This window comes from Moschus berezovskii, chromosome 10 (genome assembly GCF_049115385.1).
Source record: "Moschus berezovskii isolate FMDL1 chromosome 10, NW_MosBer_1.0, whole genome shotgun sequence".
NCBI lineage: Eukaryota > Metazoa > Chordata > Mammalia > Artiodactyla > Moschidae > Moschus > Moschus berezovskii.
This window is the reverse complement of record NC_142469.1, coordinates 38,340,832-38,368,008: the sequence shown is the minus strand read 5'-3', so window position 1 is coordinate 38,368,008 and position 27,177 is coordinate 38,340,832. Positions and strand designations below refer to the sequence as shown.

Sequence of the window (27,177 nt, the reverse complement as noted above, 5' to 3'; positions counted from 1 at the left end):
AAGTAAATATCTAGGGTTCTTCTGGGATTCATCCCGGGTCAGGTCACTTCCCTGATCTGCGGAGACCAGAATGGAATCAGGAAGAGCCACTGACCTCACACAGAGGACGATGGCTCAGACCATCTGCAGGGAGGGCTTTGTGTTTACATCAGACGATTCATGATGGCTTCCACAGCCCTCTGGGAAGGCTGGCAATTCCTGGAATCTGATTCATTCACCCTAGTGTGCAAATGCCTCAGAATCCCATCCTCCCTAGGGGGTTTTCATTTTTAAAAGCAGCAGCTTATTTACCTACAAAATTTTATAGGTGGTTGTACTTAATTAGTTTAATTGGGTGAAATGGAAAAACATATTCTAGCTGATTATAGAGCAAAGCCAGGCAGAGAGATCTGAGAAGCACAGCCTTCCCCAGCATCATCATCATCTCAGGGTTAACTCCAAAGCTAACCTTCTTGCTTTAACTTCTCTTTTTCAGTCACAGAATAAATCTTTTAATGACTCATGGCAGTGAGAGCACATTGAGGCGATAGGGGAAGAGGCAGTATTATTTGGGCTTATCCGGCCAAACTTCAAGTGTAATACTTAGTGCAGGAATGTTCGAGGAAATGGAAAAATCAAGAAGAGGTTCTAAATACATCTTAACTAATTTAAATATGAATCACAAAAATGTGAACTGCAACAGGGTGAACCTTTCTTTAAAGGTTAGGAGAACTGGGTCCTCACCCCACTCAGCCACTAACTGTGAACTGAAGGAGGGCCGGTGATCCACATGGGCCTGCACTTTCTCTTGTATGATATGGGTGGTCCCTGCGTTATACTCGGTACGGATCATGATAGAACCTGAATGTGGAAAACCAAGGCTTACAGAGTCTCTTTATAAGCGTGGACAAAGAATCTGAAAGAAAAACCCGTTACTTAAGAAAAAAACAAAAAACAAACCTTTGATGTGAATGTGCCAATACCCTTGTCCAGACTATTTTTGGGTTCTCTGTGGATTTCACATTTCAGTACTCTGTCCATTATTGCCACAGTAATTGAGTCAAACATTTAAAATTGTAAGCAGTACTCAGATTGTAAAATAATTGGACAGTGATAGCTACCTTTTTTGTTTACCTCTAGTATCTAATACATAAAGTATGAAGCATATAAGATGACTCTTGAGAATTTCAAGTTTTCTATTCATTCTCTGTACTGTCACAGCATTGAGTTGATAAGGGATTTACAAAAATATAAATGTGATGTTAGGCCTTAGGAACCTCTTCTCTGCAGGAGACAACTGCAGAGCAAGTCTGATTGGATAAGTTCACCAGGAGAGTAATACAAGTTATAGAAGTGGGGGGCCCAGAGCCCCGAGGGTCAACGCCAGCTGTGCAGGACTGTCCAGCAGCAGTGGGGGCCCGGTTCAGGACCTGTCAGTGAGGCGCTCTGAGTTTTCTCCAGCTGCACCTTGCCATCCAGAGGAAGGAACTGCTTCATGGCATGGTGTCTTTGCTGCAGGAGATCGGAGTAGGACTGGAGAGAGAGACCAGGCCAAGGAGGTCCCTCAGGCTGAGGACCTTCCCACTCGGGAAGGAGTGAAGTCTGTAGCAAAGGCAGCAGATAACATGCTCATTCTTCTAAAAGTGAGCAGGCATCTTCACGTCTCAGTGGTCCTTGACGGTTGATAGCGAGTGGGGCGCTGTGGGGGTGCCTGCTGAAGCAAAGGGCATGTCTAGGGCAGGCATCCTTTCTGCCTCCGTCACCACAAACTCATTAACTGGGATTTCAGGGTGTTCTGGAGACCGTATATGTGTACCTTCCTTCCCAGTACAGTGTGGCGTGATGGAAACAGCACAGAATTTTGATTCACAAGCAGTGCCTCAAGAGTCCTGGCCACTTGTCACCTGCATGAATTTAGGGAAGTTGCTTACGTTCATAGGGCCTGAGTTTCTCGGTCTATGAAATACCAGTGACGGAGAGGAGTGGCCTCGCCATGCTCTGAGGCCCACGGGAGGTGTGGGAAGGCTCCGAGCCCCACGCGGTAGCGCTGTGCCAGTGATTGAGATCCAGTCAAGCCACTCACCTCCTCGTATTTGTGTTTATTATTTCAGTGGTTCCCTGTCAGACAAGCGATTTCTGTTTACCTCCAATGGTAAGGATCATGCTTTCCTTAAGAATTTGATAATTTAAAAATCTTCAGGGGTAGTTTATTCTTCCATACCCCTCAGATGAGATAGTTTAAAGGATTCTTCTTCTTTCCCCTCAGGCTACGTAGCACCAATATGCTGTGACTTAAAAATACATCAGAGAATAAACCAAATCAGCACTAGGAAGAAAATATTTTTCTTTATAGTCTCTCAAACTGTTGCCAAAAAGAATGAAAATTTAAAATGACATTTAAGATAAATTCCTTTGTCAATTTTTAACAGAAAAAGCTTTTGATTAAGTACAATTTGTATTTGTGATCAAGTTATTGAAAATGAATATATAGTATAAAGGCTATTTTTAGCCCCTCCATCATGGAATTTATTCTGGGGAAATAGTCTCCCTCATACAAAATATCTGGGGAGAACACTGTAAACTTGTCTTCTCTGCCCAGGAAGAGGACTGGCCTTTTATCTGCTACCTCTGCATTGTTTTGGACAATGCTATAGTTAAGTGCCTCGGGGTGATATTGGGTATGATGAACTGATCTTTGAGCACCTGGTGTACCTGCTCTTCAAGGGTACAGAGCATGAAGTCCCCCTTCTAATCGACTGAGAAGAACCTCAGCATTAAGCTTTTAAGACACCTTGCACTTCACTGAAAGTAGGGTGAATTTAGGAGGATAGAGAGGAAAATCTACAGTGGGGACAAAGAGATATCACTTTTAGGGGATATAAATTCTGTTAAAAAAAACAGCAACAATTTCAAGACGCCACAGGACCAACAAGTCAAATGGAACTCTGGATCATTAAAAACTAGTAATTAAACAGTTGGTTCAGTATCAGAACGGAAGTAAATCAACTGAATCATTCTAGGTGAAATGGGGTGGGTTTTTTTTTTTTTGCTTCTTTGCTTTCATTTTATGTCCATATCTGAAATCTTTTCCTGCCCTTTATCCTAGGCTGCAGCGGATCCTTGAGTTTGGAACCTGACAGGCAAATCAGAGCTTCTTCTTCTTGGGAGTGGATCAATGAGACTGGAGACCAGGTCCGCTGGTCTCCTGGCCAAGCCCGACTTCAGGACCAAGGCCCGTCATGGGCTTCAGGGGACAGGAGCAAGAATCACAAACAGAGAGAGTGGCTGAGGATAGATTTGGGAGAGAAAAAGAAAATAACAGGTATGGACACAAGTGCAGTTTCATGAAACAAGATGACTTGCCATTGAAATTGTTTTGAATTTGCATGGGTGTCCCCATCTCAGAATATCATGTTTTGTTTAAAAGTAACAAATCTTCCCCGGAGAAGGCAATGGCAAGCCACTCCAGTACTATTGCCTAGAAAATCCCTTGGATGGAGGAGCCTGGTAGGCTGCAGTCCGTGGGGTCACTGAGGGTCGGACATGACTGAGCGACTTCACTTTCACACATTGGAGAAGGAAATGGCAACCCACTCCAGTGTTCTTGCCTGGCGAATCCCAGGGACGGGGGAGCCTGGTGGGCTTCCGTCTATGGGGTCACACAGAGTCGGACACGACTGAAGTGACTCAGCAGCAGCAGCAGCAGCAAATCTTCCCCTTGTCTCTGTGAGAAGAACCTGTGTGGAGGGTATACAGATGGATGTGTGGATAAGAGAGCGGGTATCTCTTTGCGGAAACCTTTTTAGGGCATGTTGTCAGTGTGAAAACTCATCTGTCATCACGTTTCTAAATGCAGATAAGAAAAGCAGGCCTGAAAAATGATTTGAAATTTCGGATGGGGGAGGGGAGGAAAGGAAAAGAAACCTGAAAATAATAAAGCAAGTTATGTATAACATATTTTTAAAACTAACCCATAAATATCTTCTTACAAGGAATCAGGACCACAGGATCCACACAGTCAAATTTCAACTTCTATGTAAAGAGTTTTGTAATGAACTTCAGAGACAACAACTCCAAGTGGAAGACCTATAAAGGAATTGTGAATGATGAAGAAAAGGTAAGAGACACTCTGGAGGGAGGAGCTGAGTCGGAGAGTGGGCCTCCGGATATTTTCATTAGTGTGTTTCCAGAAAGCAGATGCAAAGCACCACATCCAGTTGCTTGGCCTTTGAGTGAAAAGACTTGTATCTTCAGTATCAGGCATGTCTATACAAACGCAACGGACATAGAATCCTGGCTTTGATTTCCTATCACCAGGTGTGAGTGGGTTGATCAAGACCTAGAAACTAACAGAATCTTCAGGTAAAAGTTACTTGTTCCTACAGGTGTTTCAGGGCAACTCTAATTTTCGGGACCCTGTGCGGAACAATTTCATCCCTCCCATTGTGGCCAGATATGTGCGTGTCATCCCCCAGACGTGGCACCAGAGGATAGCCTTGAAAGTGGAGCTCCTTGGCTGCCAGATTGCACCAAGCAGGACTCAGGGTGAGTGCAGGAGTTACTGAATTCTGGTCCCCTCCTTTCACAAACTGCTGTTACCAGTGTGCTTTCTCCAACATCTCTTCTCACTCAGGTAACGACTCACTGGTGTGGCACAAAACAAGTGTGAATACTGTTGGTTCAACAAAAGAAGATGAGACAATCTCAAAACCCATCCCCCCTGAAGAAATGCCCAAAGGTATGGCAGGGATCGTTTTGTGGTTTTTTAAGGAATGTAACTGGTATTCCAGCCAATAATGCAGTAGCTTCAACAACATTCTCTTTTCCTCTGTCATGTAAGTGTTTGGAGGCAGATGGTTCAGAGGTATCTGCATATGCATAAGATAATATGTATCCACACTTTTCATTGCGATGTTGTAAGTAGAAACAGACTAGAAACAAAAGTATGTGCCCTTCAAACACTACATAAATCTTCTGTAGAAAAAAAAAAACCAATAGCACATTCATGCCATGAAATACTCTTAACAACCACAAAAACGTATATTAGAGAAAGTTCTCTGAGACACACTGACAACTTAAAATAATAAACATTAAAAATACACTTATTTTTTTCAGAATGTAAAATAATTTGCATATTAATTTTATACAGTTTGGAAGGTTTGAGATATATATATAAGAAAATAAAAATCATCCATAAATCAGCATCCATGGTCACCATATTCCACTGTATATCCAGTTATATTTATTTTTGTAACTTCAAAACAAAATGGCAGCATACCACACATTTTGTTCTGTAGCATATATTTCTTACCTGACATTGTATTATGAGCATTTTCCAATGCAATTAAATAGTTGAAAAACACAGTTACTGATATCTTTATAGTATTTCTTCATATGGACATTTAGTTAACCATTCCCCTGTTACTGGATGTTTGAACTGTTAGGTTTTTCTCAAATTCCCCTCCTATAAATAACACCACTGTTATTTACATAAATATTGTTCCCTTCTAAGTTCCTTGTCCTCCATTTCATGAACTACACATTTCCACTCCTGATCATTCCTTTATTTTCTTCCCAGGGAACACAGAAAAAAGAAGGGTTAAGAAGAAACATTTCTCGTTTAGTTTTCATAGTTTCTACAAGCTTGAGGTCTTCAGTGGCTGTTAAAGTGACCTTCCTTAAAACTGACAGTTGTGGGAAGACCGATGTTGGGCTGCATCTCCTTTCAGTCCACAGTTCCAAGGGTCTGGTTCCCCGGGCTTCTGTTACCCTACAGGTGCAAACCTGCCCCCTTCTCGGGGAAGTGCTTACCTGAGCCACGCTGAGATCTGCACTGTGCTTACATCATCTACCTGCCTGAATAAGGCCAGCTATACACCTCCCCAACCATTCTGATTTTTAGTCTAATATGATCCAGGCAACAAACTCAGAGTAAATGTTAATCTCAAGGAACGTTGGAAAGTGCCTTTGGCGGGGAAAAAAAGATCAATTTTATTTTCCTAAACTTTAGCTGAGATTGTGAGTCCTCTCTTTTTGGTTTCCAGTATCATTACATGTCTAGCATGTATTCTTTTTCCCCACATGTTACACCAGTGAGGACTTTTCAAAGCAGTGTTCAGTTTTAGATCACGGAATTTGGTCACTCTTCATTTCTGTTGTAATGTGGTGGCTTTCCCCCTTTTTAGGATTAAACATCACAACTATTGTTATTCCACTGGTGCTCTTCTTCGTGCTGGCTGCTGGAGTGGGAATCGTTGCAGTCCTTAGAAAGTATGTGACTTCACATTTAAAAACATTTTTATTCTAATTATGTCAACAATCACAAAAGTTTACTGATCTTCATATGTTCATGTGTAGAAAACAGCATCACTTCTTCCAAGATAAAATGTTAACTTACATATTTAAAACAAGTTGGAGAGCGGGAGAAAGTATCAAGTATTATTTCATGAGCAGTACTTATCATTTAGAAATATTTTCAGTGGGGTTTTTTTGTTTTAATAGGAAGAAGAAGAAAGGAAATCCTTATGGATCATCTAAGACTCAGAAAACAGGTTGGTTGAAAAAACTTAGTTTTATTCTGTCTTTGAGGACATGAAAAGCCACACTTATATGGTTAAAGAAATAAGATTTAATAGCTTTAAGTTAGCAAATCTAACAGGAAAGAATATATTGTATCCTATCTCTTAATTCAGAATCTTCATAGCCAGTTTACTTTTACCTTTGTTCAACATCATCCCTTCGTCAAAATTATTTTTTTGGCAACTGGAGTTTGGGTCACCACACTGCCTGTCACCAGGGAGAAGATAGCACCCCCAGTACCTTCAGGCCTTGTGTTTCTCATTCTGGGAAATCAGGGGAAGGACTGGGTTGGGCAGGTTTCAGAGACTCCTTAGGACACGGGATGCCCTGAAGTGAGTCAGCTGTGGTCCAGAGAAAGGGCAGCAGGCAGGACCCCTGAGAATCTCAAGGCCACCTTAGGGTGCCACTTTCAAAGGCTCTGAACCGCCAGCTATGTGGGCTCCTCAACGTCACAAATGCCCTGTCAGCTCAGATGAGGGAAGTTCATGCCCAGGTGGTCTAAACTGGGGACCATCTGGGGGCTGATGGGTACACAAGTACAGTTTACAGGCACAGTGGAAAGCGTGGTTTCCTCAGCATGCTGTTTCCACCACACACCTGGAGAGTGTGGCTGTGCATGTGTCACAGTCAGCTGGCAAAAGGCAGCCTCACCTCTGACTTTAGGAGGAACCTGTTGTAGAGTAACTGTTATATACTCCTGAGATATTTGTTTCCTGTTATCTTTATTCCAGACTGTTGGAAGCAGATCAAGTATCCCTTTGCCAGGCATCAGTCAGCTGAGTTTACCATCAGCTACGATAATGAAAAGGAGATGACACAAAAATTGGATCTCATCATAAGTGACATAGCAGGTAGGGACCAAGTCTCTGTGACCGTGCTATGAGGTGCTGCTTATGGGAGATGGGAGGCCAGGAAGAGAAGTACGACTAAAAATCTTTTGTTTAGACAGGATCTAGTAAATCAGTAATGTGTGACATTTTCTCTCTGTGCTCTGTAAAGAGTCACAAACTAGCACTGAAATAGTTCCCCAAAGCCCCATTTAGCCTGGACTCTTACACCTGGTGGGAACTTCCCTGGTGGCTCAGACAGTAAAGTGTCTGCCTGCAATGTGGGAGACCTGGGTTCAATCCCTGGCTCAGGAAGATCCCCTGGAGAAGGAAATGGCAACCCACTCCAGTACTCTTGCCTGGAAAATCCCATGGACGGAGGAGCCTGGTAGGCTACAGTGCATGAGGTCGCAAAGAGTCAGACATGACTGAGCGACTTCATCACCTGCAGGGCCTCTAATGACACCCAGAAGTACCACTGAAATTGGGATGCCCTCATTTTTGTTATTAATGTTTTGATTAAGGCACTAGGAAAGAGGGACTAGAAAGATGAATTCAGCATAGTTCCTGCCCTGAAGAAAGAGGAAGACTGAGATGAAGCAATCTGTTAGAATGGCCTCAGAGTTTTGACAAGCCATTGTGGAGTCACTGGATTTATGAAGAAGGATCTATTGTTTGGTTTTTCAAAATGTCTAATCCATCAAGGACCAATATTTTTGTAAAATACAGTATAAATAGTAAGTGAAATTTTAAACAGAAATTGAAAAGATTGTTTTAATTTTTAAAAAGCTTTTTGGCCATGCCCTGTGGCACATGGGATCTTCTTTCCCTTACCAGGGATTGAACCCCTGCATTGGAAATGCAGAGTCTTAACCACTGGATCACCAGGGAAGTTCCAGAACAATCATTTACTAACCCATATGCTCCAGGAACTCCTTTTCTAAGTGGCTTCCATCTGTGAATCCCATTTTTCAGGGCTTAACAGCTAGGAAGCGTTCTCTTTCCCCTTATCCTACTTACATTGTTGGTGACCAATTCTTCTGATGGTGGTGGTTTAGTCGCTAAGTCTTGTGACCCCATGGACTGTAGCCTTCCAGGCTCCTCTGTCCATGGGATTCTCCAGGTGAAAATATAGGAGTGGGTTGCCATTTCCTTCTCCAGAGGATCTTCCTGACCCAGGAATCAAACCCAGCTCTCCTGCATTGCAGGCAGATTCTTTACCAACTAAGCTATGAAGGAGGCCCTGTTCTTCTGATGTCTGTCCCCAAAGTGTGGTCTTTCCAAAGCTGCTGCTAGTCCCCCAATTTATGACGTTTTTGGTTTCATTTCTCTGCTTTTTATCTTTCCCTCTTCTGTCTCCTTGTTACCTCTTGTTGCCAGTCACTTATTTAGAATCTCCATAGGTTTCTACACAATTAAACCAAACTCCCTGGCAGGGCACTCACTGCCCTCCATGATCTAGGGTATAGGTAACAACTCGCACCTGGGACATGTGTTTGCATTCTTGCCCCACTGGCTGCTACCTGTGTGATCCTGGAAAAACTTAAATTTCACTCTGCTTTCCGTTTGTAAAAGTACTATGAGGAAACTACCTCATAATACTTTTTTCCAGAGGATTTAACTAATTGATATATTAATGTTATAGAATAGTGCCTGGTGCCAAGAAAGGACTCAATAAATGTGAGCTTTATGATTACCATTGTTGTTGTTTAGTCGCTCAGTTGTGTGCTCTTTCTCACCTCATGGACTGTACCAAGGCTCCTCTGTCCATGGGATTCTCCAGGCATTACTGGAGTGTGTAGCCATTCCCTTCTCCAGGGGATCTTCCTGACCCAGTGATCGAACCCGCCTCTCTTAGGTCTCCTGCATTGGCAGGCAGGTTTTTTTACCACTAGTGCCACCTGGGAAGCTCATGATCACCATTACCAGTTGTCATTAATTCCCAACCTATTACTCTGGTCTTTGCTTTCTATTAAATTTCTCCACATCTCCCATACTCTGGTCACACCACACACTTTGTTCATGGTTGTTCAATCACTTTTCCCTTTCCTGGCAGTATTATCTTCAACTCCAAAATCTGGCCTTTCAAGAGCCAGTTTGAGCTACATGATGTCCCCGCATACCCCTAGGTGTGGTTAGAGGTAATCTCCGCCTCTCCAGGCGTGGTACCTGTGCTGCTTCCATCCCTGTCTTTCTCTTCCGCCTGGTACACGTCAGGCACCGGGCAGAGCACCCCCTCTGCGGACAGCCGGGGTGTGGCTGGAGTACCAAAAGTCTACTTTTTGGGTTTCAGATTACCAGCAGCCTCTCATGATTGGCACCGGGACGGTCACCAGGAAGGGCTCCACCTTCCGGCCGATGGACACCGAGGCGGACGCGGCGGGGCCGGGTACCGAGGCCGGCGGCCACTACGACTGCCCCCTGCCGGCCGGCCGCCACGAGTATGCGCTGCCCTTGACCAACCCCGAACCCGAGTACGCCACGCCCATCGTGGAGCGGCACCTGGCCCGCGCGCACACCTTCTCGGCGCGGAGCGGCTGCCGCGTGCCGGGGCCGCGGCCGGCGCACAAGCACTCCCTCTCCTCCGGTGCCTTCTCCCCAGCCGCCGGCTGCCAGCGGCCGCCGAGCCCCGCGCCCGCGGAGCCGGGCTACGACCAGCCCAAGGGCGGCGGCCTGGCCGCGGGGCCCGCCCCTCCCGACTATCAGAAGCCCCAGGTCAGCCCCGCGAGCAGCGCTGCCTACTTGGCCCCCAGAGACTGCCTCAGACCCCTCAACCCGACGGCCGTGACCGCTCTCCTGTGAACACACACACTGTGAACGAAACTGCCGCTGCGCTACAGCCGGGCCGCACGCCGCCCTGGAAGCCGAGACGCTCGGGAGAGTGTGCGTGTGAGTGCGGTGTGTGCGCAGTGGAACAGGATCCTGCGGGGAGCTCCCCCCTCCACACTGTTTACAGAATTGTGCAGCTGGTTTTGTTCTGACCCCGAGGGCCAGCGTCTGTTGGGTTTTGTGGGCTAGAAAGATGAACATTTTTCAGATGCCGTTTCCATTTCTCTAACTGTGATACTGAGCTGCTTCGGTGTAAAAATGTGCAATCTGTACAGAGTTGTATTTAACAAGAATTAAAGTAACTTAAGTTTGCTTTAGCAGATTTTCGTTCTGCAGGGAGGTTGAGTGGGAGAATGCAGCTGTTGCAAAAACATATAATAGTATGTTCATTTTTTAAATATATTTTATCTGATACTGTGTTAGCAGCAGGTCTGTTTAAACTTAATCTTGTTATTATGGCTCATTTCCTTTCCTTTGATATATGGAAAACTAAAAGCATTGTTAACATTCTTCTCCTGGAAGGAATGAAATTACTTGAAACATGAAAAGCACACCAGGGTGGTTGTTTGCAATTACTATTGTAGATTAAAAAGAACAAACAAAATACAGGCACCTCGGCAGCTGCCGGTTCCTTAGACCCCACTTCAGGTGGGGATGTGCAGTGGCCTGTCAAGGTGTGCAAGGACCAGGTCTCCGTGGCCTGCAGGGGACCTCACTTCCCTCAGCCTGCGGAACCTGGCCCTCTGGGCAGCTGGCCTTCCTGACACTTTGCTTCTTGTTCACCTCAGGCCTGGCAGATAACTTGCTTTCACATGCAAATCTGCCTTTTCAAACTGTCTGCAAAGCCAAATGCCGAGACTTAGAGCAACCAAAACTGCTCTCTCAACAGAGAGTGAAGGTGATTACGCTCTAAATTACTGTGTCAGATGCTTTTGTACCTCAGACGAAAAATATTGCTGAGGTCAGATGCCCACACTTTTCATGACTTTCGTTGGAAACAGCACACTGTACTATTTGAAACACAAGAAAGCTATTTGAAGTGTGTTCTTGTTAAAAATGACCGAAGCCAAATCTACATACGGCTTTTTCAACTGAGATGGCTGGAAACAGCTAATTTTGTAAGAAAAAAATTTCCCTCAAGTAGGTGTCTGTAATTCCAGATTGGCCCTGACTTCAGCTGTACCTCATTGTCCAGTGTTTTAGCTGAGTTTGCTTTGTAAGTTCACTGTGGGCGGGGGGGGGGGGGGGGGATGCGAATTTAACCTCTTTTGTCAAAGAGGAAAGTGTATGTTTTTGTTTTAATAGAAAATGTGGACCAAAAAATTCTTTCCCTAAAAATGTATAATACTAGTTGTATGACACTTTCTGTGATACTGAGGTCCTGGAAGGTCACAGCAGACTATCTGTGGTTACTATGGAGGACAAATCATTTACCTTGTGAGTTTACATGGTTTTCTATGCACACTAATTGTAATAAACTATGCCAAACCAATGTACATACCTGTCTCTCATTGGTATCCTGCTTGCTGGCCTACTGAAGGCACTGGAGGCTCAGCCTCCATAAAAGGCAAAGTGGTACAATGGGAAGAGCATACGTGGCTTCCTCTGGTTGGTCCTAAGTTGGAAATAGGAACAGAAATTAGGGAGGCTGTCAGTTATGAATAAAGTTCTAGCAATCTGGGGTCAGTTGTTTCAGGCATTTTAATTTGGTTTCCTGCATTGTTTCCAGAAGTAGTGGTCCAACTTCCTACAAGCCTGACTTACAGCAGGCTGGCCCCTCTACTGGCTACTCTGGATAATGAGTTGGTTTCCTATGCTTATTGCTGTAGGCTGTCAGCCAGAGTTCTGTTTTATTTATGGTCTGCCCATGACCCATCTGTATATCCAGTTTGTCATTACCTAACCCTGAGCCTCAGTTTCCTCATGCATAAAAACGATGTGAGTGTGCCTTCCTCCAAGGCTTACCGATAAGAACTGTGACATTTGGGCTGTATATATTTTTAACATTAAAATACTAGTCCAAAAACCACACTTCTCTACAGTGGAGCAGTGTCCATCTATCCCATTTCTTTCCCGTATACATGATCCAATCATGACAGAAAGAGTGAGGACAGGACTTTGTTTTGGAACACCACTTCCTCAGGATGGCCTCACTGCAGAGCCCAGGATGGTCGGTGGAAAAGTCTGTCTGATACAGCCAACACAGCCAAGCCTAAACTACAGGATAAGAGCAGGAAAATACTATGCTTTTCTTTTCCGTTTTGCAACATTAGCACCTATGATAAGGCAACTGTGTTTTTTTCTGTTATCAAATTCTACTGGGAGGCAAAGATTGAAGTCTGTCACTTCTTACAATTGTGACAGAAAGAGATCTACTCAGACAGACAATAGTATCCCATCCACAGAGGTCGCTGATGCTGCTCTGGCTCCTATTACTATAATTTACATGTGCACTGATATTTATAATCAGCCTAGAAAACATCTAGAAAGGATGCTAGAGATTTCTCTTGTTTATTTTGCACTGCTTTAGATTCTTAGCAGAAACTGAAATCATTTTTATCATCATGAATAGCCTTTCACAAAAACATCATCACAAGGCCTTTCATAAATACATCAGTTTAGCAATCCAAGTGTAGCCACCAGATTGGCCTCATTATTCTCAAAATGCTTCTTGCATTTGTTTACGCACCAACTATTAAGGTTCTGAGAGCCACGCTCACCCCGTACTTCCTTGAGAGAAAGCACAAGCGTGGGCTCTCACCAGGACCTGGGAGAAGCTGAGTCCCACCAATGAGAAGCTAGCGGTCTCTGCCCGCAAACCCGGCCCATCCAGTCACCTAGTAGTGCCCTTCTCAAAGCCATATGGCTGTGTTCATGGCCCACTACTGATCTTTCACCTCCAACTATGGATCTCTCACCCAGCCTCTCCCTGTTCTGGGAATAAATTCCCCTGGAGGTTTTAAAGATTTTCACTCCGTTTTTGGTATTCTGCAATTCTACCACTTGGGGTTGCTATAAATTCATTTGTATTCACTTGGGACTTGTGCTTCCAGAATCTCAGGATTCATCTTTATGAACGATGAAAAAGTCTCAGCCTCCCTTTTCCAAGACTACTTGCCTCTTCTGTTTTCTTTATTCACTCCTGGGATTCCTGTGGATGCTCACTGGGCCTTCTCATTCCATCATGTCTCTTCTTCCCTCTTATTTTCTCTTTATTGTTCTTGTTGCATTCCAGGTAAACTCCTGAAAGACAATATAGCATTGTGGTTGAGTGCATGGTAGGCAAGGAACCAGAACTTCTCTGCACCTGTTTCTGTGCTTGTTACCTGGGGAAAAAATATACTCTCCCCCTATCTATAGCTATTGTATTAAATGAAGCTTTCAGAGCACTGTCTGACCCACATGAAGCACTGTATAAGATTACATATTATACTCCAGTTTACCAATTTCAAGTTTTGCTATCTGCTATTTAATCATTGAGATTTTAATGTCAATTAAAAAAATTTCTGGAGGGTCTACTGATTCTTTATCAAGTCTTCCCTTTTCTACAGTGTCTTGGTACTTTCTTTGGCTTTGATTCCTTCTTTTAATCATGTGAAACCTACTCATTTTACATTCTTTTTTTCTGTTATCTTCATCTCATTGAGAGTAAGAGCCACAAAGTCTGTGTAATGATTTATAAGGCTCCATCAACACTGCCCAGTAAAACTCTTGCAAGAAAGGAAATATTCTCTGAGCTGCTCAGTAGGGTAACCACCAGAGTCACATGTGGCTGGAGTGACTGAAGAAAAATTTTGTTAATCTTGTTGACTTTTCATTTATTTAAATGTAGACAGCCAGATATGACTACTGTGCTGGACAGGACACCCATCGGGCTGTCACCTGACTTCACCCCCCATCTTGCTCACCCCACACCAGCCACGCGGAGCCCCTGGCTGTCACCTACCCATGCCAGGGACATATTCTGCATTTGCTCTTCTCTTCCTGGAAACCCTCTTCTCCTGGACCGCTGCATAGTTTGTTCTCTCAGCCCCATCAAGTCTGTACTCCAGTGAAAGCCCCTTAACATCTTCTCTCTGTCGGAAAACTGCACACTGCTCCCCTAACACATTTTCTATCTCCTTTCCTGCTTCACTTTTCTCCTTGATGTGTGTCACTGTCTAATCTAGCACAGTTTTATTTTCTTGCTTATTATCTGACTCTCCCACTAGATCATATCCCATGAAGGAAATGACTTTTGTCTCTTTTGATCCCCATGTATATTCCCAGCACTCAGGACAGTTTTCACAAAGGATCTGCTCAGTGACTGAAGAAGTTCCGGAGGCTCTGTCCTGTTTGTCGTTTCTACCAACTCTTGTTTGTGATGGTTTGTGTCTGTGTGGTTTCAGACTTCCGTCTGTGAGTCAGCCCTCAGCAGGGCTTTTTCCTCCTGGTGAAAACTTTGTGATAATGTCTTTCTGAGGGGTTTTGAATTTGTATCTGTCAGGTACACCAGGTAGGGCTGCCAGATAAAATAAAGGATACCCCACTAAGTCTGAATTTCAGATAAACAAGTAATTTTTTAGTTTAAGTATGTTCTGTGCAATCGGACAGATTTATACTAAAAAGTTATTCATGTCCTATAATATGTATTTGTTAAATCTGGCAACTCTAGTACCAGGAGTACCACCCACCTTGCACCAATTTTTAACTTCTGGATTTAACTTTTCAAAAATTGTGCATTACACACCTTCCTCCTGATTCCCACTTCCCCATCCACTCTCTGCTTCAGCCCCATGCAAAACTCGCTTCCTTTATGACTCAGCCAGCTAGCTCTACCAGCTTTTCTTCTCCATGTGTCACCTAATATCTTCCAAGCCATTTCCCCCATTCACTGAGGACATCACCTAGCCCAGTTCTTCTCCGATCTTTCTCCATAATCATGTGGAAAAGTTCAGTGTCACCATGGTAACTTTTATGATTTTTTTGACATCTACTCTAGAAACCGGTAGTTCGTTCAAACCACCTCCGTATATGTCCACACTTGTTATCAGCAAGAACTCCAGCTCTGAAATCTTAATACTTCTCTCTCTGCTCAAAACCTCCTGTTCTCTTGATTTCTTAGCTTTCATCCTACAGATTCACTGATCTCAAGAAGAGATTTAAAATGTATTTAATGCCTAGATCCCATCACTTTCCTCTGGCTGTTAAACTTTTTTGGTTTTCTTTCCTTCCCCATCCATCACTTAAACTATTTTGTCTGAGCATCTTCACTCCATGGTCTTCCCAGGACTGACAACCTTAAGGCCCCAATGACAGAACTCCCCTTCAGGATGCCATCTTCCCATCTCCATCAGAGCAGCAGGAGAACAAGGCATACCGTTCACATGGAGCCTCTCAGGAAAATCCCAATTACCTTGGGCTCATTGTTCCTTACCCTTTACACATTTTGGATCTACTTCTTTTCTCATCTCTGCACAATTTCCCTCTAGAGATCTTGCCACATCGTTCATCTAACAAGTCATTAAAATCAGATCCGACAACTCCCTGTCCATCCTCTCCCCACAAAAAGCTGCATCTACTCCAGTCCTTCCCTCCTGTGTCGATGGAAAAAATGTTTGAAATCTTCACGCACCAATTTCTCCCTCATTTCAGATTTTGCTTCAATTATTTCCATTTCCTTTATCTTTAATTTCAGTTTCTGAACTGATATCTTCCTCTTGACCTATAAATGTGTTCAAATCTCTCACAAGTGTAACAGGATTCTCCCTTAGTATCCCAAGTGCTTCTAGTAAATAGTGACCTAAGCCTAGAATTTTCATGTGCCTTATCTCCCATTCATTCTTTTTTCCAGTGAAATTTTTATTTTCTATAGTAGTCCTTTCCACTGTTTCAAGTGTTCTTTTACATTCTTTAAGGGCATTTTAAAAAGATCTTAATGACCCACATAACCATGATGGTGTGATCACTCACCTAGAGCCAGACATTCTGGAATGTGAAGTCAAGTGGTCCTTAGGAAGCATCTCTATGAACAAAGCTAGTGGACGTGATGGAATTCCAGTTGAGCTATTTCAAATCCTAAAAGATGATGCTGTGAAAGTGCTGCACTCAATATGCCAGCAAACCTGAGAAACTCAGCAGTGGCCACAAGGACTGGAAAAGGTCAGTTTTCATTCTAATCCCAAAGAAAGGCGATGCCAAAAAATGTTCAAATTACTGCACAATTGCACTCATCTCACACATTAGCAAAGTAATGCTCAAAATTCTGCAAGTGAGGCTTCACCAGTACATGAACCAAGAACTTCCAGATGTTCAAGATAGATTTAGAAAAGGCAGAGGAACAAGAGATCAAACTGCCAACATCCGCTGGATCATGGAGAAAGCAAGAGAATTCCAGAAAAACATCTATTTCTGCCTTATTGACTATGCCAAAGCCTTTGATGGTGTGGATCACAACAAACCATGGAAAATTCTTCACCTGACCACCTTACGTGCCTCCTGAGAAATCTGTATGCAGGTCAAGAAGCAACAGTTAGAACTGGACATGGAACAACGGACTGGTTCCAAATTGGGAAAGGAGTACGTCAAGGCTGTATATCGTCATCCCGCTTATTTAACTTATATGCAGAGTACATCATGAAAAATGCCAGGCTGGATGAAACAAAAACTGGAATCAAGACTGCCAGGAGAAATATCAACCACCTAAGACATGCAGATAACACCACCCTTATGGCAGAAAGTGAAGAGGAACTAAACAGCCTCTTGATGAAGGTGAAAGAGTAGAGTTAAAAAGCTGGCTTAAAACTCAACATTCAAAAAACAAAGATCATAGCATCCATACCATCACTTCATGGCAAATAGATGGGGACACAATGGAAACAGTGGCAGACTATTTTCTTGGGCTCCAAGATCACTGCAGATGGTGACTGCAGCCACGAAATTAAAAGATGCTTGTTCCTTGCAAGAAAAGCTATGATCAACCTAGACAGCATATTAAAAAGTAGACATTACTTTGCCAACAAAGGTCCATCTAGTCAAAGCTACGGTTTTTACAGTAGTCATGTATGGATGTGAGAGTTGGGACTATAAAGAAAGCTGAGCACCGAAGAACTGATGCTTTTGAACTGTGTAGTTGGAAAAGACTCTTGAGAGTCCTTTGGACAGCAAGGAGATCCAACCAGTTCATCCTAAAGGGAATCAGTCCTGAATATTCATTGGAAGGACTGATGCTTTAGCTGACTTTGGCCACCTGATTCGAAGAACTGACTCACTGGAAAAGACCCTGATGCTGGGAAAAATTGAAGGTGGGAGAAGAAGGGGATGATGGAGGATGAGATGGTTGGAGGGCATCACTGACTCAATGGACATGCATTTCAGCAAGCTCTAGAAGTTCGTGATGAACAGGGAAGCCTGGCGTGCTGCAGACCATGAGGTCGCAAAAAGTCAGGCATGACTGAGCGACTGAACTGAACTGAAGTAAGGGCATTTTAAATAGTTTTCATATAAGTACTTCACATTTTTGGTTTAATTTACGCTTAGGTATTTTTTGTTGTAGTTACTGTAAATGGTCCCACATCCCTCCTTTTACATATCAAGAATCAATAAGGCCCTTGTGGAGAAAAGCATAATTCTGTTCTAGTTGGATGACCAAAAATATATTATTCTACATCTCTCTGATACCATTTCCTTATTTCCAAATGGATACCATAACAGCGTACACCTCATGGAGTGTAGTGAATATTATGAGTTAATACACGTAAAACCTTTAGAACTGTACCTTGCCCCATGACAAGCACTACGCTGGTATTAGCAGTTACAGAGATATCTTTCAGTATGGAAATAATTTCTTGTCCAGATCGATTTGTTTACATACTGCTCCTTTACTAAATCCCTTATCTCTAGTAGTTTTTGTTGACTCCGTTTTTTGGAAATGTGATCGTAATGCATGCAGACAGTGCTGGCGCAACCTCCTTTATTTATGGTCTTCCCCGGTGGCTCAGTGGTAAAGAATTTGCCTGCCAATGCAGGAAACATGGGTCTGATCCCCGGGTTGGGAAGATCCCCTGAAGAAGGAAATGGCAACCTGCTCCACTATTCTTGACGGGAAAATCCCATGGACAGAGGAGCCTGGAGGGCTATAGTCCATGGGGTCACAAGAGTTGGACATGACTTAGCGACTAAAATAATAACAGTAACGAGAAGAAATATCTCCCTATTAAGCATGATGCTGGCCTTGGGGCATAGATTATGTTGGGCTGTATGTTATTATGCTATGTTCCATTTTCCCCCACACCAAGAATGGGTGTTGAATTTTGACCAATATCTTTTCGGCATCTATGGAATTAGAAGCAAATGATTTTCTTCCCTAGGATCCCTGTCTAGACTCAGCCAAATGATTTATTTGATGCCCTAACACATGTGGTCATGGTGTATGAGTCTATCAAAGTGCTGCTGAAATCACAGTGATAATATTTTACTTAGAATTTTTGCATTAATACTTTTTTCAAAATCGCCCTTTCATTTTTCTTTGTGTTCATCTTTCTCCTGTTTTATTTTAGCTAGACAAAAAGAATTTAAAAGTCTTCCTTTCTAGGTTCTTCTCTTGCTAGGCATTAGAAGTATCTGCCCTTTAAAGGTTTAGTAGTATTGCCCTGTGAAACCATATATTGGGGTAATCTGTTGGGGTTGGTAGCAATCTGATGATTTTTTTCTATTCCTTCTCCTATGGATATCTGTTTAGATTTTAAAACTTCAGTTTTGGTAAGTTATATTCTTTTAGAAAAGCTGCCAAATTTATTCATATGGAATTGAACAAACAGTCTTTCATTATCCTTTTAGTTCCCTCTGTTTTTATGGCTAGTTCTCCTTTATTTCTTATATTGTACATTTGCCTTTAGTACTCTCTTTTTCGTGGTTAGTATGGCCAGCACATTGTCTTTTGCCCCTGAAAAATCAGGGTTTTTTTTTTTCGTTGTTGTTCTATTTGTTTTCTGTTTTCAGAAGCTGATAATCTACTTTTTTACAGCTGTAGGCAAAGGTAAAAATCCCCTTAACTATGGTGAGGATGACAACAGAAAGGCACCTAGTGACAATGACTCCTTCCTTGAATGTCACAAACAGTACTTACTGAAGAATATGGGGACCATGAGCACACTCAGAGATTGTGTGTCAGGGGAGGGAGAATGCTACAGTCTTAAGGATTTAGAAATCTACTTATAACTTTAGGGGGTTCCTGCATTCAACAGCCATTCAAATACAAAAAAAGTATTTCTATTGAAACTCAAATCCAGCTCAATCATTTTTTTTCCAACCACCGTTTTTAAAAATCAATGTAGAATCAATCATAGGTTTCATTAATCCCTGCACCATTTAAGAAAAATAAAAATAACTGTCGGGAGAGCAAGACTGAAAAATTGGTAATTTCATCTGTATTTCCTTTTATGGCCTATTAAAGATGAATCAAGACAGGGATTTGAGTCCTGCTTTTGACATTTATACTATCTGTATGACTCTGGAAAGTAATATCTTTCCTAGTGCTCAGTATGTTCATTCTCATAAAAGAGAGTATTTTATTTGATAATCCTTCCAGCTCTAACAATAGGTCAAAGTAGAATATCCCATTTGGAATCTTCTGCCCTCTGCTGGCATTTTATCAAACTTCAGATTTTACCTTTCCAACACACAGAATCTAAGTTTTAGTTGTCTGTTTCTCACATTGTGTATCTAATTTTCCTTATTACAGTCTATTCATCTATCATCCTACTTAAAGGCCAGAGGTCTTTCTTTTAGAACCAAATACCCTCTTGAACTTTAAAACAATCTTGTTACTTTTGCTGTTTAAATTTTCCTTCTCCCCTGATGTCTTTTAAAGTTTTGTTGCAATTTCCACTATTGGGATGGATTTTTATAATTTTTTATTGTTCTATTTTTACTTTATAAAATTTGAGGTTATTTTAAATTGGTATATACAGATCAGAATTACTTTAACATTGCAATGTGAAGGATACAAAAAAGAGGAATAAACTTAACCAAGGAGGTAAAAGACCTAAAAGCAGAAAACTACAGAACAGTAATAAAGGAAACTTAAGATGATCCAAAGAAATAGGGGGATATCCCACGCTCTTGGATTGGAAGAATTAATATTGTTAAAACAGCTATACTATACAAATTTAATCCAACCCCTATCAAAACACCCATGACATTTCTCACAGAACTAGGATAAATAATAGTAAAATTTATATGGAACCACAAATGACCCCAAAGCGTCAAAACGATTGTGTGGAAAAAGAACAAAGGTGGAGGTATAATCTTTCCAGATTTCAGACAGTAATACAAAGCTACAGGAATCAGAACAGCATGGTACTGGTACAAAAACAGACATAGATCAATGGAAAAGAAGAGCCCAGAAATAAACTCACACGCCTATGGTCAATTAATCTACAACAAAGGAAACAAGAAAATACAATGAGTAAAAGACAGTCTCTTCAACAAGTGGTTGTTGGAAAAGTTGGACAGCCATATGTAAATCAATGAAATTAGAACACTTCCTCACACCGCATGCAAAAATAAACTCAAAATGGTTTGCCATGACATCATAAAACTCCGAGGAGATAACAAAACATTCTCAGACATAAATTGTAGCAGTATTTTCTTAGATCAGTTTCCCAAGGCAAAAGAAATAAAAGCAAAAATTAACAAATTAAAGGCTTTTGCATAGCAAAGGAAATCATTAACAAAGGACAACATACAGGATAGGAACAAATATCTGCAAACAATTCAACTGACAGTAGAATCCAAAATAGATACAAACAGTAACTCAATATCAAAAAAATCAAACCCAATTGAAAATGCACAAAAACGTTAAATAGACATTTCTCCAAAAAAGATATATAGACAGTTCTCCAAAGACATACGCATGGCCAAAAGGCACATAAAAAGATGCTAAACCTTGCTAATTGTTAGAGATATGCAAATTAAAACCATAATGTGGTTTCACTTTCACACCAGTCAGAATGGCCATCATCAAAAAGTATCAAATAATAAATACTGGATGGAATGTGGAGAAAAGGAAACCCTCCTACATTGTTGGTAGAAATGTAAATTGGTATAGCCACTATGCAAAACTGTATGAAGGTTTCTTAAACAACTAAAAATAGAGCTACCGTATGATCCAGCAACCCCACTCCTGGGCATATACCCAGAAACTATGAAAACTAATTTGAAAAGATACACGCACCCCAATATTCACAGCAGCACTATTTATAACAGCCAAGACATGGTAACAACCCAAGTGCCCATCAACAACTGAATGGTTTAAGATGTGGTATATGTATAAAATGGAATACTATTTCACCATAAAAAGAATGAAATATTGCTATTTGCAGCAACACGAATCAAACTAGAGAATATCACACTAAGGGAGCTAAGTCAAAGACAAATATTATATCACTTAAATGTGAAATCTAAAAAACAACGCAAACGAATCTAAACACAAAACAGAAACAGACTCAAGGACATAAAAAACAAACTTACGGTTATTACCAAAGAGGAAAGGGAAGGGGAGGGATAAATTAAGAGTATGGAATTAACAAATACAAATTACTATATATAAAATAGATAATAAGGATTTACTGTATAGCAGAGGGAACTATACTCAATATCTTGTAGTAACTTATAATAGAAAATTACCTGAAGAAAAAACATATATAACTGAATCACTTTGTTGTACACCTGAAACTAAAACAATATTGTAAACCAACTATACTTTAACAAAACAATAAGAATATAGATCGTTTCTCCATGCCTGATACTGCTTTTGTTCCTTTAAGTCTATTCTCTCTAAGATGAATATAACTATCTCAGCTTGCCTTTCGAGACTATATACCCAGTTCATCTTTTCACTTTCAAACTTTCCGTATCCTTACGTGTGTTCCTTATAAACAACTTTTCGTTGCGTTTTTCTAATTTGAATTCTTTCTCTTAATGGACAGTTTTAGTCCTTGATCAAGCACTTTCAAAATCTAATCCCAGTAGCACTCTCTTGCTTTCTGCCAGGATATGCTAGCTAATTCTTACATTTTTGATATCTAGTCTTTGTTCCCCCTTACCAAGCCCAGCACATTTGCAGCCAGGAATTAACCCTAGTTATAGACCTGGCAGCAAAGAAAGGAGATGGGCAGTTACTCTCTGAGGGGTGGGGGAGGGGAGGAGGGTGGGAAGAGGAGGAAGGATGGGTAGCAGCCTCTGCAGCATCTTCTAGCATAAGCTGAGGTGACTTAGTAGGAAGGGTGGGCTACTTTCACAAGACTACAGGATGCAGTAGGGATTGCAGAGCCAGCATCCACAGGGGCATCCATCCAGATGTCCCCATGGCATGTTTCAAGGTCCTAGGTTTTCCCTACCAGCACCCTGAATTTTCACAAAATAGAATTTGGCTGAACATTCAAGTCCCTGAAGCTCTGTGACTATAACAATTAGATGTTTGACCTGAATCTCGGCTGTTTCAACCCTTCCATTGCAGGAGAAAAGGCCTCCTTGTGAGCTCCCCTTGAGAGCTCCTTTTGATCGACCCCTTGTGAGAATGATCTCTGTTCATTTTGAAGACAAACCATTCAATATCACAGTAATCCAAGTCCATGCCCCAACCAGTAATGCTGAAGGAGCTGAAGTTGAACGGTTCTATGAAGACCTACAAGACCTAGAACTAACACACAAAAAACATGTCCTCTTCCTTATAGGGGACTGGAATGCAAAAGTGGGAAGTCAAGAAATACCTGGAGTAATGGGAAAATTTGGCATTGCAGTACAAAATGAAGCAGGGCAAAGGCTAACAGAGTTTTTGCCAAGAGGACCCACTGGCCATAGCACACTCTTCCAACAACACAAGAGAAAACTCTACACATGGACATCACCAGATGGTCAACACCGAAATCAGACTGATTATATTCTTTGCAGCCAAAGAGAGAGAAGCTCTATACAGTCAGCAAAAACAAGACCAGGAGCCGACTGTGGCTCAGATCATGAACTGCTTATTGCCAAATTCAGACTTAAATTGAAGCAAGTAGGAAAAACCACTAGACCACTCAGGTATGACCTAAATCAAATCCCTTATGACTACACAGTGGAAGTGACACAGAGTCAAGGGATTAGATCTGATGGACAGAATGCCTGAAGAACGATGGAGGAAGGTTCGTGACATTTTACAGGAGGCAGGGATCAAGACCATCCCCAAGAAAAAGAAATGCAAAAAAGTTAAAATGGTTGTCTGAGGAGGCCTTACAAACAGTTATGAAAAGAAGTGAAAGGCGATGGAGAAAAGGAAAGATATACCCATTTAAATGCAGAGTTCCAAAGAATAGCAAGGAGGCATAAGAAAGCCTTCCTCAGCGATCAGTGCAAAGAAATAGAGGAGAACAATAGAATGGGAAAGACTAAAGATCTCTTCAAGAAAATCGAGATACCAAGGGAATATTTCATGCAAAGATGGGCTCGATAAAGGAAAGAAATGGTATGGACCTGACAGAAGCAGAAGATATTAAGAAGAAGTGGCAAAAATACACAGAAAAACTGTACAAAAAAGATCTTCATGACCCAGATAATCATCATTGTGTGGTCACTCACCTAGAGCCAGACATCCTGGAATGCAAAGTCAAGTGGACCTTAGGAAGCATCACTACGAACAAAGTTAGTGGAGGTAATGGAATTCCAGTTGAGCTATTTCAAATCCTGAAAAATGATGCTGTCAAAGTGCTGCACTCAACATGCCAGCAAATCTGAAAAACTCAGCAGTGGCCACAGGACAGGAAAAAGGTCAGTTTTCATTCTAATCCCAAAGAAGGGCAATGCCAAAGAATGTTCAAATTACTGCACAATTGCACTCATCTCACATGCAAGCAAAGAAATGCTCAAAATTTTACAAGCCAGGCTTCAACAGTACATGAACTGTGAACTTTCAGATGTTCAAGGTGGATTTAGAAAAGGCAGAGGAACCAGAGATCAAATTGCCAACATTGGATGGATCATTGAAAAAGCAAGAGAGTTCCAGAAAAACATCTACTTCTGCTTTTTGACTATGCCAAAGCCTTTGACGGTATGGATCACAACAAACTGTGGAAAATTCTTCAAGTGATGGGTATACCAGACCACCTGACCTGCCTCTTAAGAAATCTGTATGCAGGTCAAGAAGCAACAGTTAGAATTGGACATGGAACAACAGACTGGTTCCAAATCAGAAAAGGAGTCTGTAAGGCTGTATATTATCACCCTGCTTATTGCAGAGTACATCATGAGAAATGCTGGACTGGATGAAGCACAAGCTGGAATCAAGATTGCTGGGAGAAATATCAATAACCTCAGATATGCAGATGACTCTACCCTTATGGCAGAAAGTGAAGAGGAAGTAGAGTCTCTTGATGAAAGTGAAAGAGGAGAGTGAAAAAGCTGGCTTAAAACTTCCCATCACTTCATGGTAAATAGATGGGGAAATAGTGGAAACAGTGACAGACTTTTCTTAGGTTCCAAAATCACTGCAGATGGTGACTGCAGCCATGAAATTAAAAGACGCTTGTTCCTTGCAAGAAAAGTTATGGCCAACTTAGACAGCTTATTAAAAAGCAGAGACATTATTTTGCCAACAAAGGTCTGTGTAGTCAAAGCTATGGTTTTTCCAGTAGTCATGTATGAATTTGACAGTTGGACTATAAAGAAACCTGAGCACCAAAGAATTGATGCTTTTGAACTGTGTGGTTGGAAAAGACTCTTGAGAGTCCCTTGGACTGCAAGGAGAGCCAACCAGTTCATCCTAAAGGGAATCAGTCCTGAATATTCATTGGAAGGACTGATGTTGTAGCTGACTTTGGCCACCTGATGCAAAGAGCTGACTCACTGGAAAAGACCCTGACCTGGGAAAGATTGAAGGTGGGAGAAGAAGGGGACGACAGAGGATGAGATGGTTGGATGGCATCACCGACTCAATGGACATGAGTTTGAGTAAACTCTGGGAATTGGTGATGGACAGGGAAGCCTTGCGTGCTGTAGTCCATGGGGTCGCAAAGAATCGGACATGACTGAGAGACCGAATTAAACTGAGCTCCCCAGGGGTCCTTCGGCAGTCACTTCAGTATTACCAGCTTGATAACAGCCTGGGGTCTCTCAATATCCTTCTGTAGGTCATCAATACAACTTAGCAGTAACCAGCCAATTCTGCTGTTCTCGTAGACACTGCTCTTTCCATACTTATCAAATGCCTGCCTCACTGAACTTCTACAGAATTCTTCTCCATGGGGATATTTGCCTAAGTAACCACCTGTGTCTGGGGTATCTAAGAACATCCTCAGGTTAAACAACTTGCTAGAAGGACCCACAGGACTAAGTGCAGACCTGTGTTCACAACTATGATTTATTACAGAAAAAGAACACCAAGCAAAATCAGCAAAGGGAAAAGGTACATGAACAAAGTATAGAGGAAGCCATGGAGTCACACATGAACTTAATTCCTCCAGCAAAGATGTATAATATGTATAAAATAGCATCCACCAAGGAAATTGGCCTGAGCCTGGGCAGAGGAGTCCAGGGTTTTTATTGTGCCCAGTTAAGCAGGCACTCTTTGCCTAACATGTACCAAAATGCATGATTCCCAGACGGAAAGCAGGCGTTTGACATAAATCCTATTGTCTGTACAAACACTTCAGGCAGAGTAAACCACCCTTATCAATTAAGAGAATGGGGGAACACCTATGAAATCGAAACTGCTGGACATATGTGAATCTTGCAAGCAGGCCTTTCCAAGGGTAACAGATTCAGGCCTGCTTTGACAACTCTTCCGCACACCATCTGTGACATATTTAATAACTGACCATAACCTTGTGCCTGGGCCTATATGGACGCCACTTACCAGCCAGGTTGTCATCCTCTTCATTCTTTGGAACAGAGATGAATCAGCTCCTATTCTCCATATTAATCGGTTTTCTTGGATCTCACTCCTGGGCTACTTGTGTTAGTCTGGATCTTCCAGGAAGCAGACACCTAGACCAAGAAGGGATCAGCTATGGAACAGATTTACCAGGGGCAACACTGGTGAGGAAAAACAGTGGTGGTGCTGGGGTTGGTGAGAGGCAACCAGGCCCTGATGCAGGTAATTAAAAGAAGGAAGGTTGAGAGAAAGTGGCTTAGAGACTGTAACACAATCTTAAGGGAGTCTGGCAAGACTGTCAGGTAGTCTTAAAACCAGAGTGAAGGAGTCATCTCCCTGCCAGGCTCAGTCTCCGGCTGGCAAGAGGCAGAGACCATGTGCGTTAATGTGGGGATGACCAAGTGCAGCGCCTGCAGGGCCTTTAGTCCCTTATGTTCCCTCCTGCTGGAGAGCTGAGAGGTGCATTCTTCTGGCTGCTATAACCATGACTGTAGCTCTCAAAATACACCTGAAAAAGACCTATCAGACAAATATTTAGCACCAACAGCACGTAATAATTTGCATTAATACTTCTCAGCTTAAAAAAAAAAAAGTTCATTATAAAATCCCCTAATCTAGAAAACTAATTAATAATGAAAACACTCTTTTTTATTTCATAAACTGAACAATATCCTATGTAGATGAATTTTGGGGAAAAGACTTTTCCAAACTGGTGAATTGGGAACTGACACATAGCATACAGTATTAGGACTGAATCAAAATTACTCAATGTCAAAAAAATAAATAAATATGTTTATACGTTCAAAAAGTCAAAGTGTTAGTTGCTCAGGCATGTCCAACTCTTTAAGACCCCATGGACTATAGCCCTCCAGGCTCCTCTGTCCATGGAATTCTCCAGGCAAGAATACTGGAGTGGGTAGCCATTCCCTTCTCTAGGGATATTTCCAACACAGGAATCGAAGCCGTGCCTCCTGCATTACAGGCAGATTCTTTACTGTCTGAGCCACCAGGGAAGCCCCAAATGTTCATCATGCAAGTAAATTTCTGAAATATGATTTACATTAATTAATACTT

At 42.0% G+C, this 27,177-nt stretch overlaps 1 protein-coding gene across 1 annotated transcript in view; it reads left to right on the top strand.

The window, feature by feature from the left end:
• Positions 1-11,459, top strand: part of DCBLD1 (discoidin, CUB and LCCL domain containing 1) — a 75,120-nt gene extending 63,661 nt beyond the window's left edge. The window contains exons 7-15 of the mRNA XM_055433869.2: positions 2,091-2,131; positions 3,086-3,301; positions 3,972-4,096; positions 4,365-4,524; positions 4,613-4,717; positions 6,165-6,249; positions 6,481-6,530; positions 7,290-7,409; positions 9,679-11,459. Of these exons, the coding sequence (XP_055289844.1) occupies positions 2,091-2,131; positions 3,086-3,301; positions 3,972-4,096; positions 4,365-4,524; positions 4,613-4,717; positions 6,165-6,249; positions 6,481-6,530; positions 7,290-7,409; positions 9,679-10,187 (1,411 nt within the window). The 3' untranslated portion in view covers positions 10,188-11,459. The remainder of the gene's footprint in view (positions 1-2,090; positions 2,132-3,085; positions 3,302-3,971; positions 4,097-4,364; positions 4,525-4,612; positions 4,718-6,164; positions 6,250-6,480; positions 6,531-7,289; positions 7,410-9,678) is intronic.
• The last annotated feature ends 15,718 nt before the right edge of the window (positions 11,460-27,177 follow it).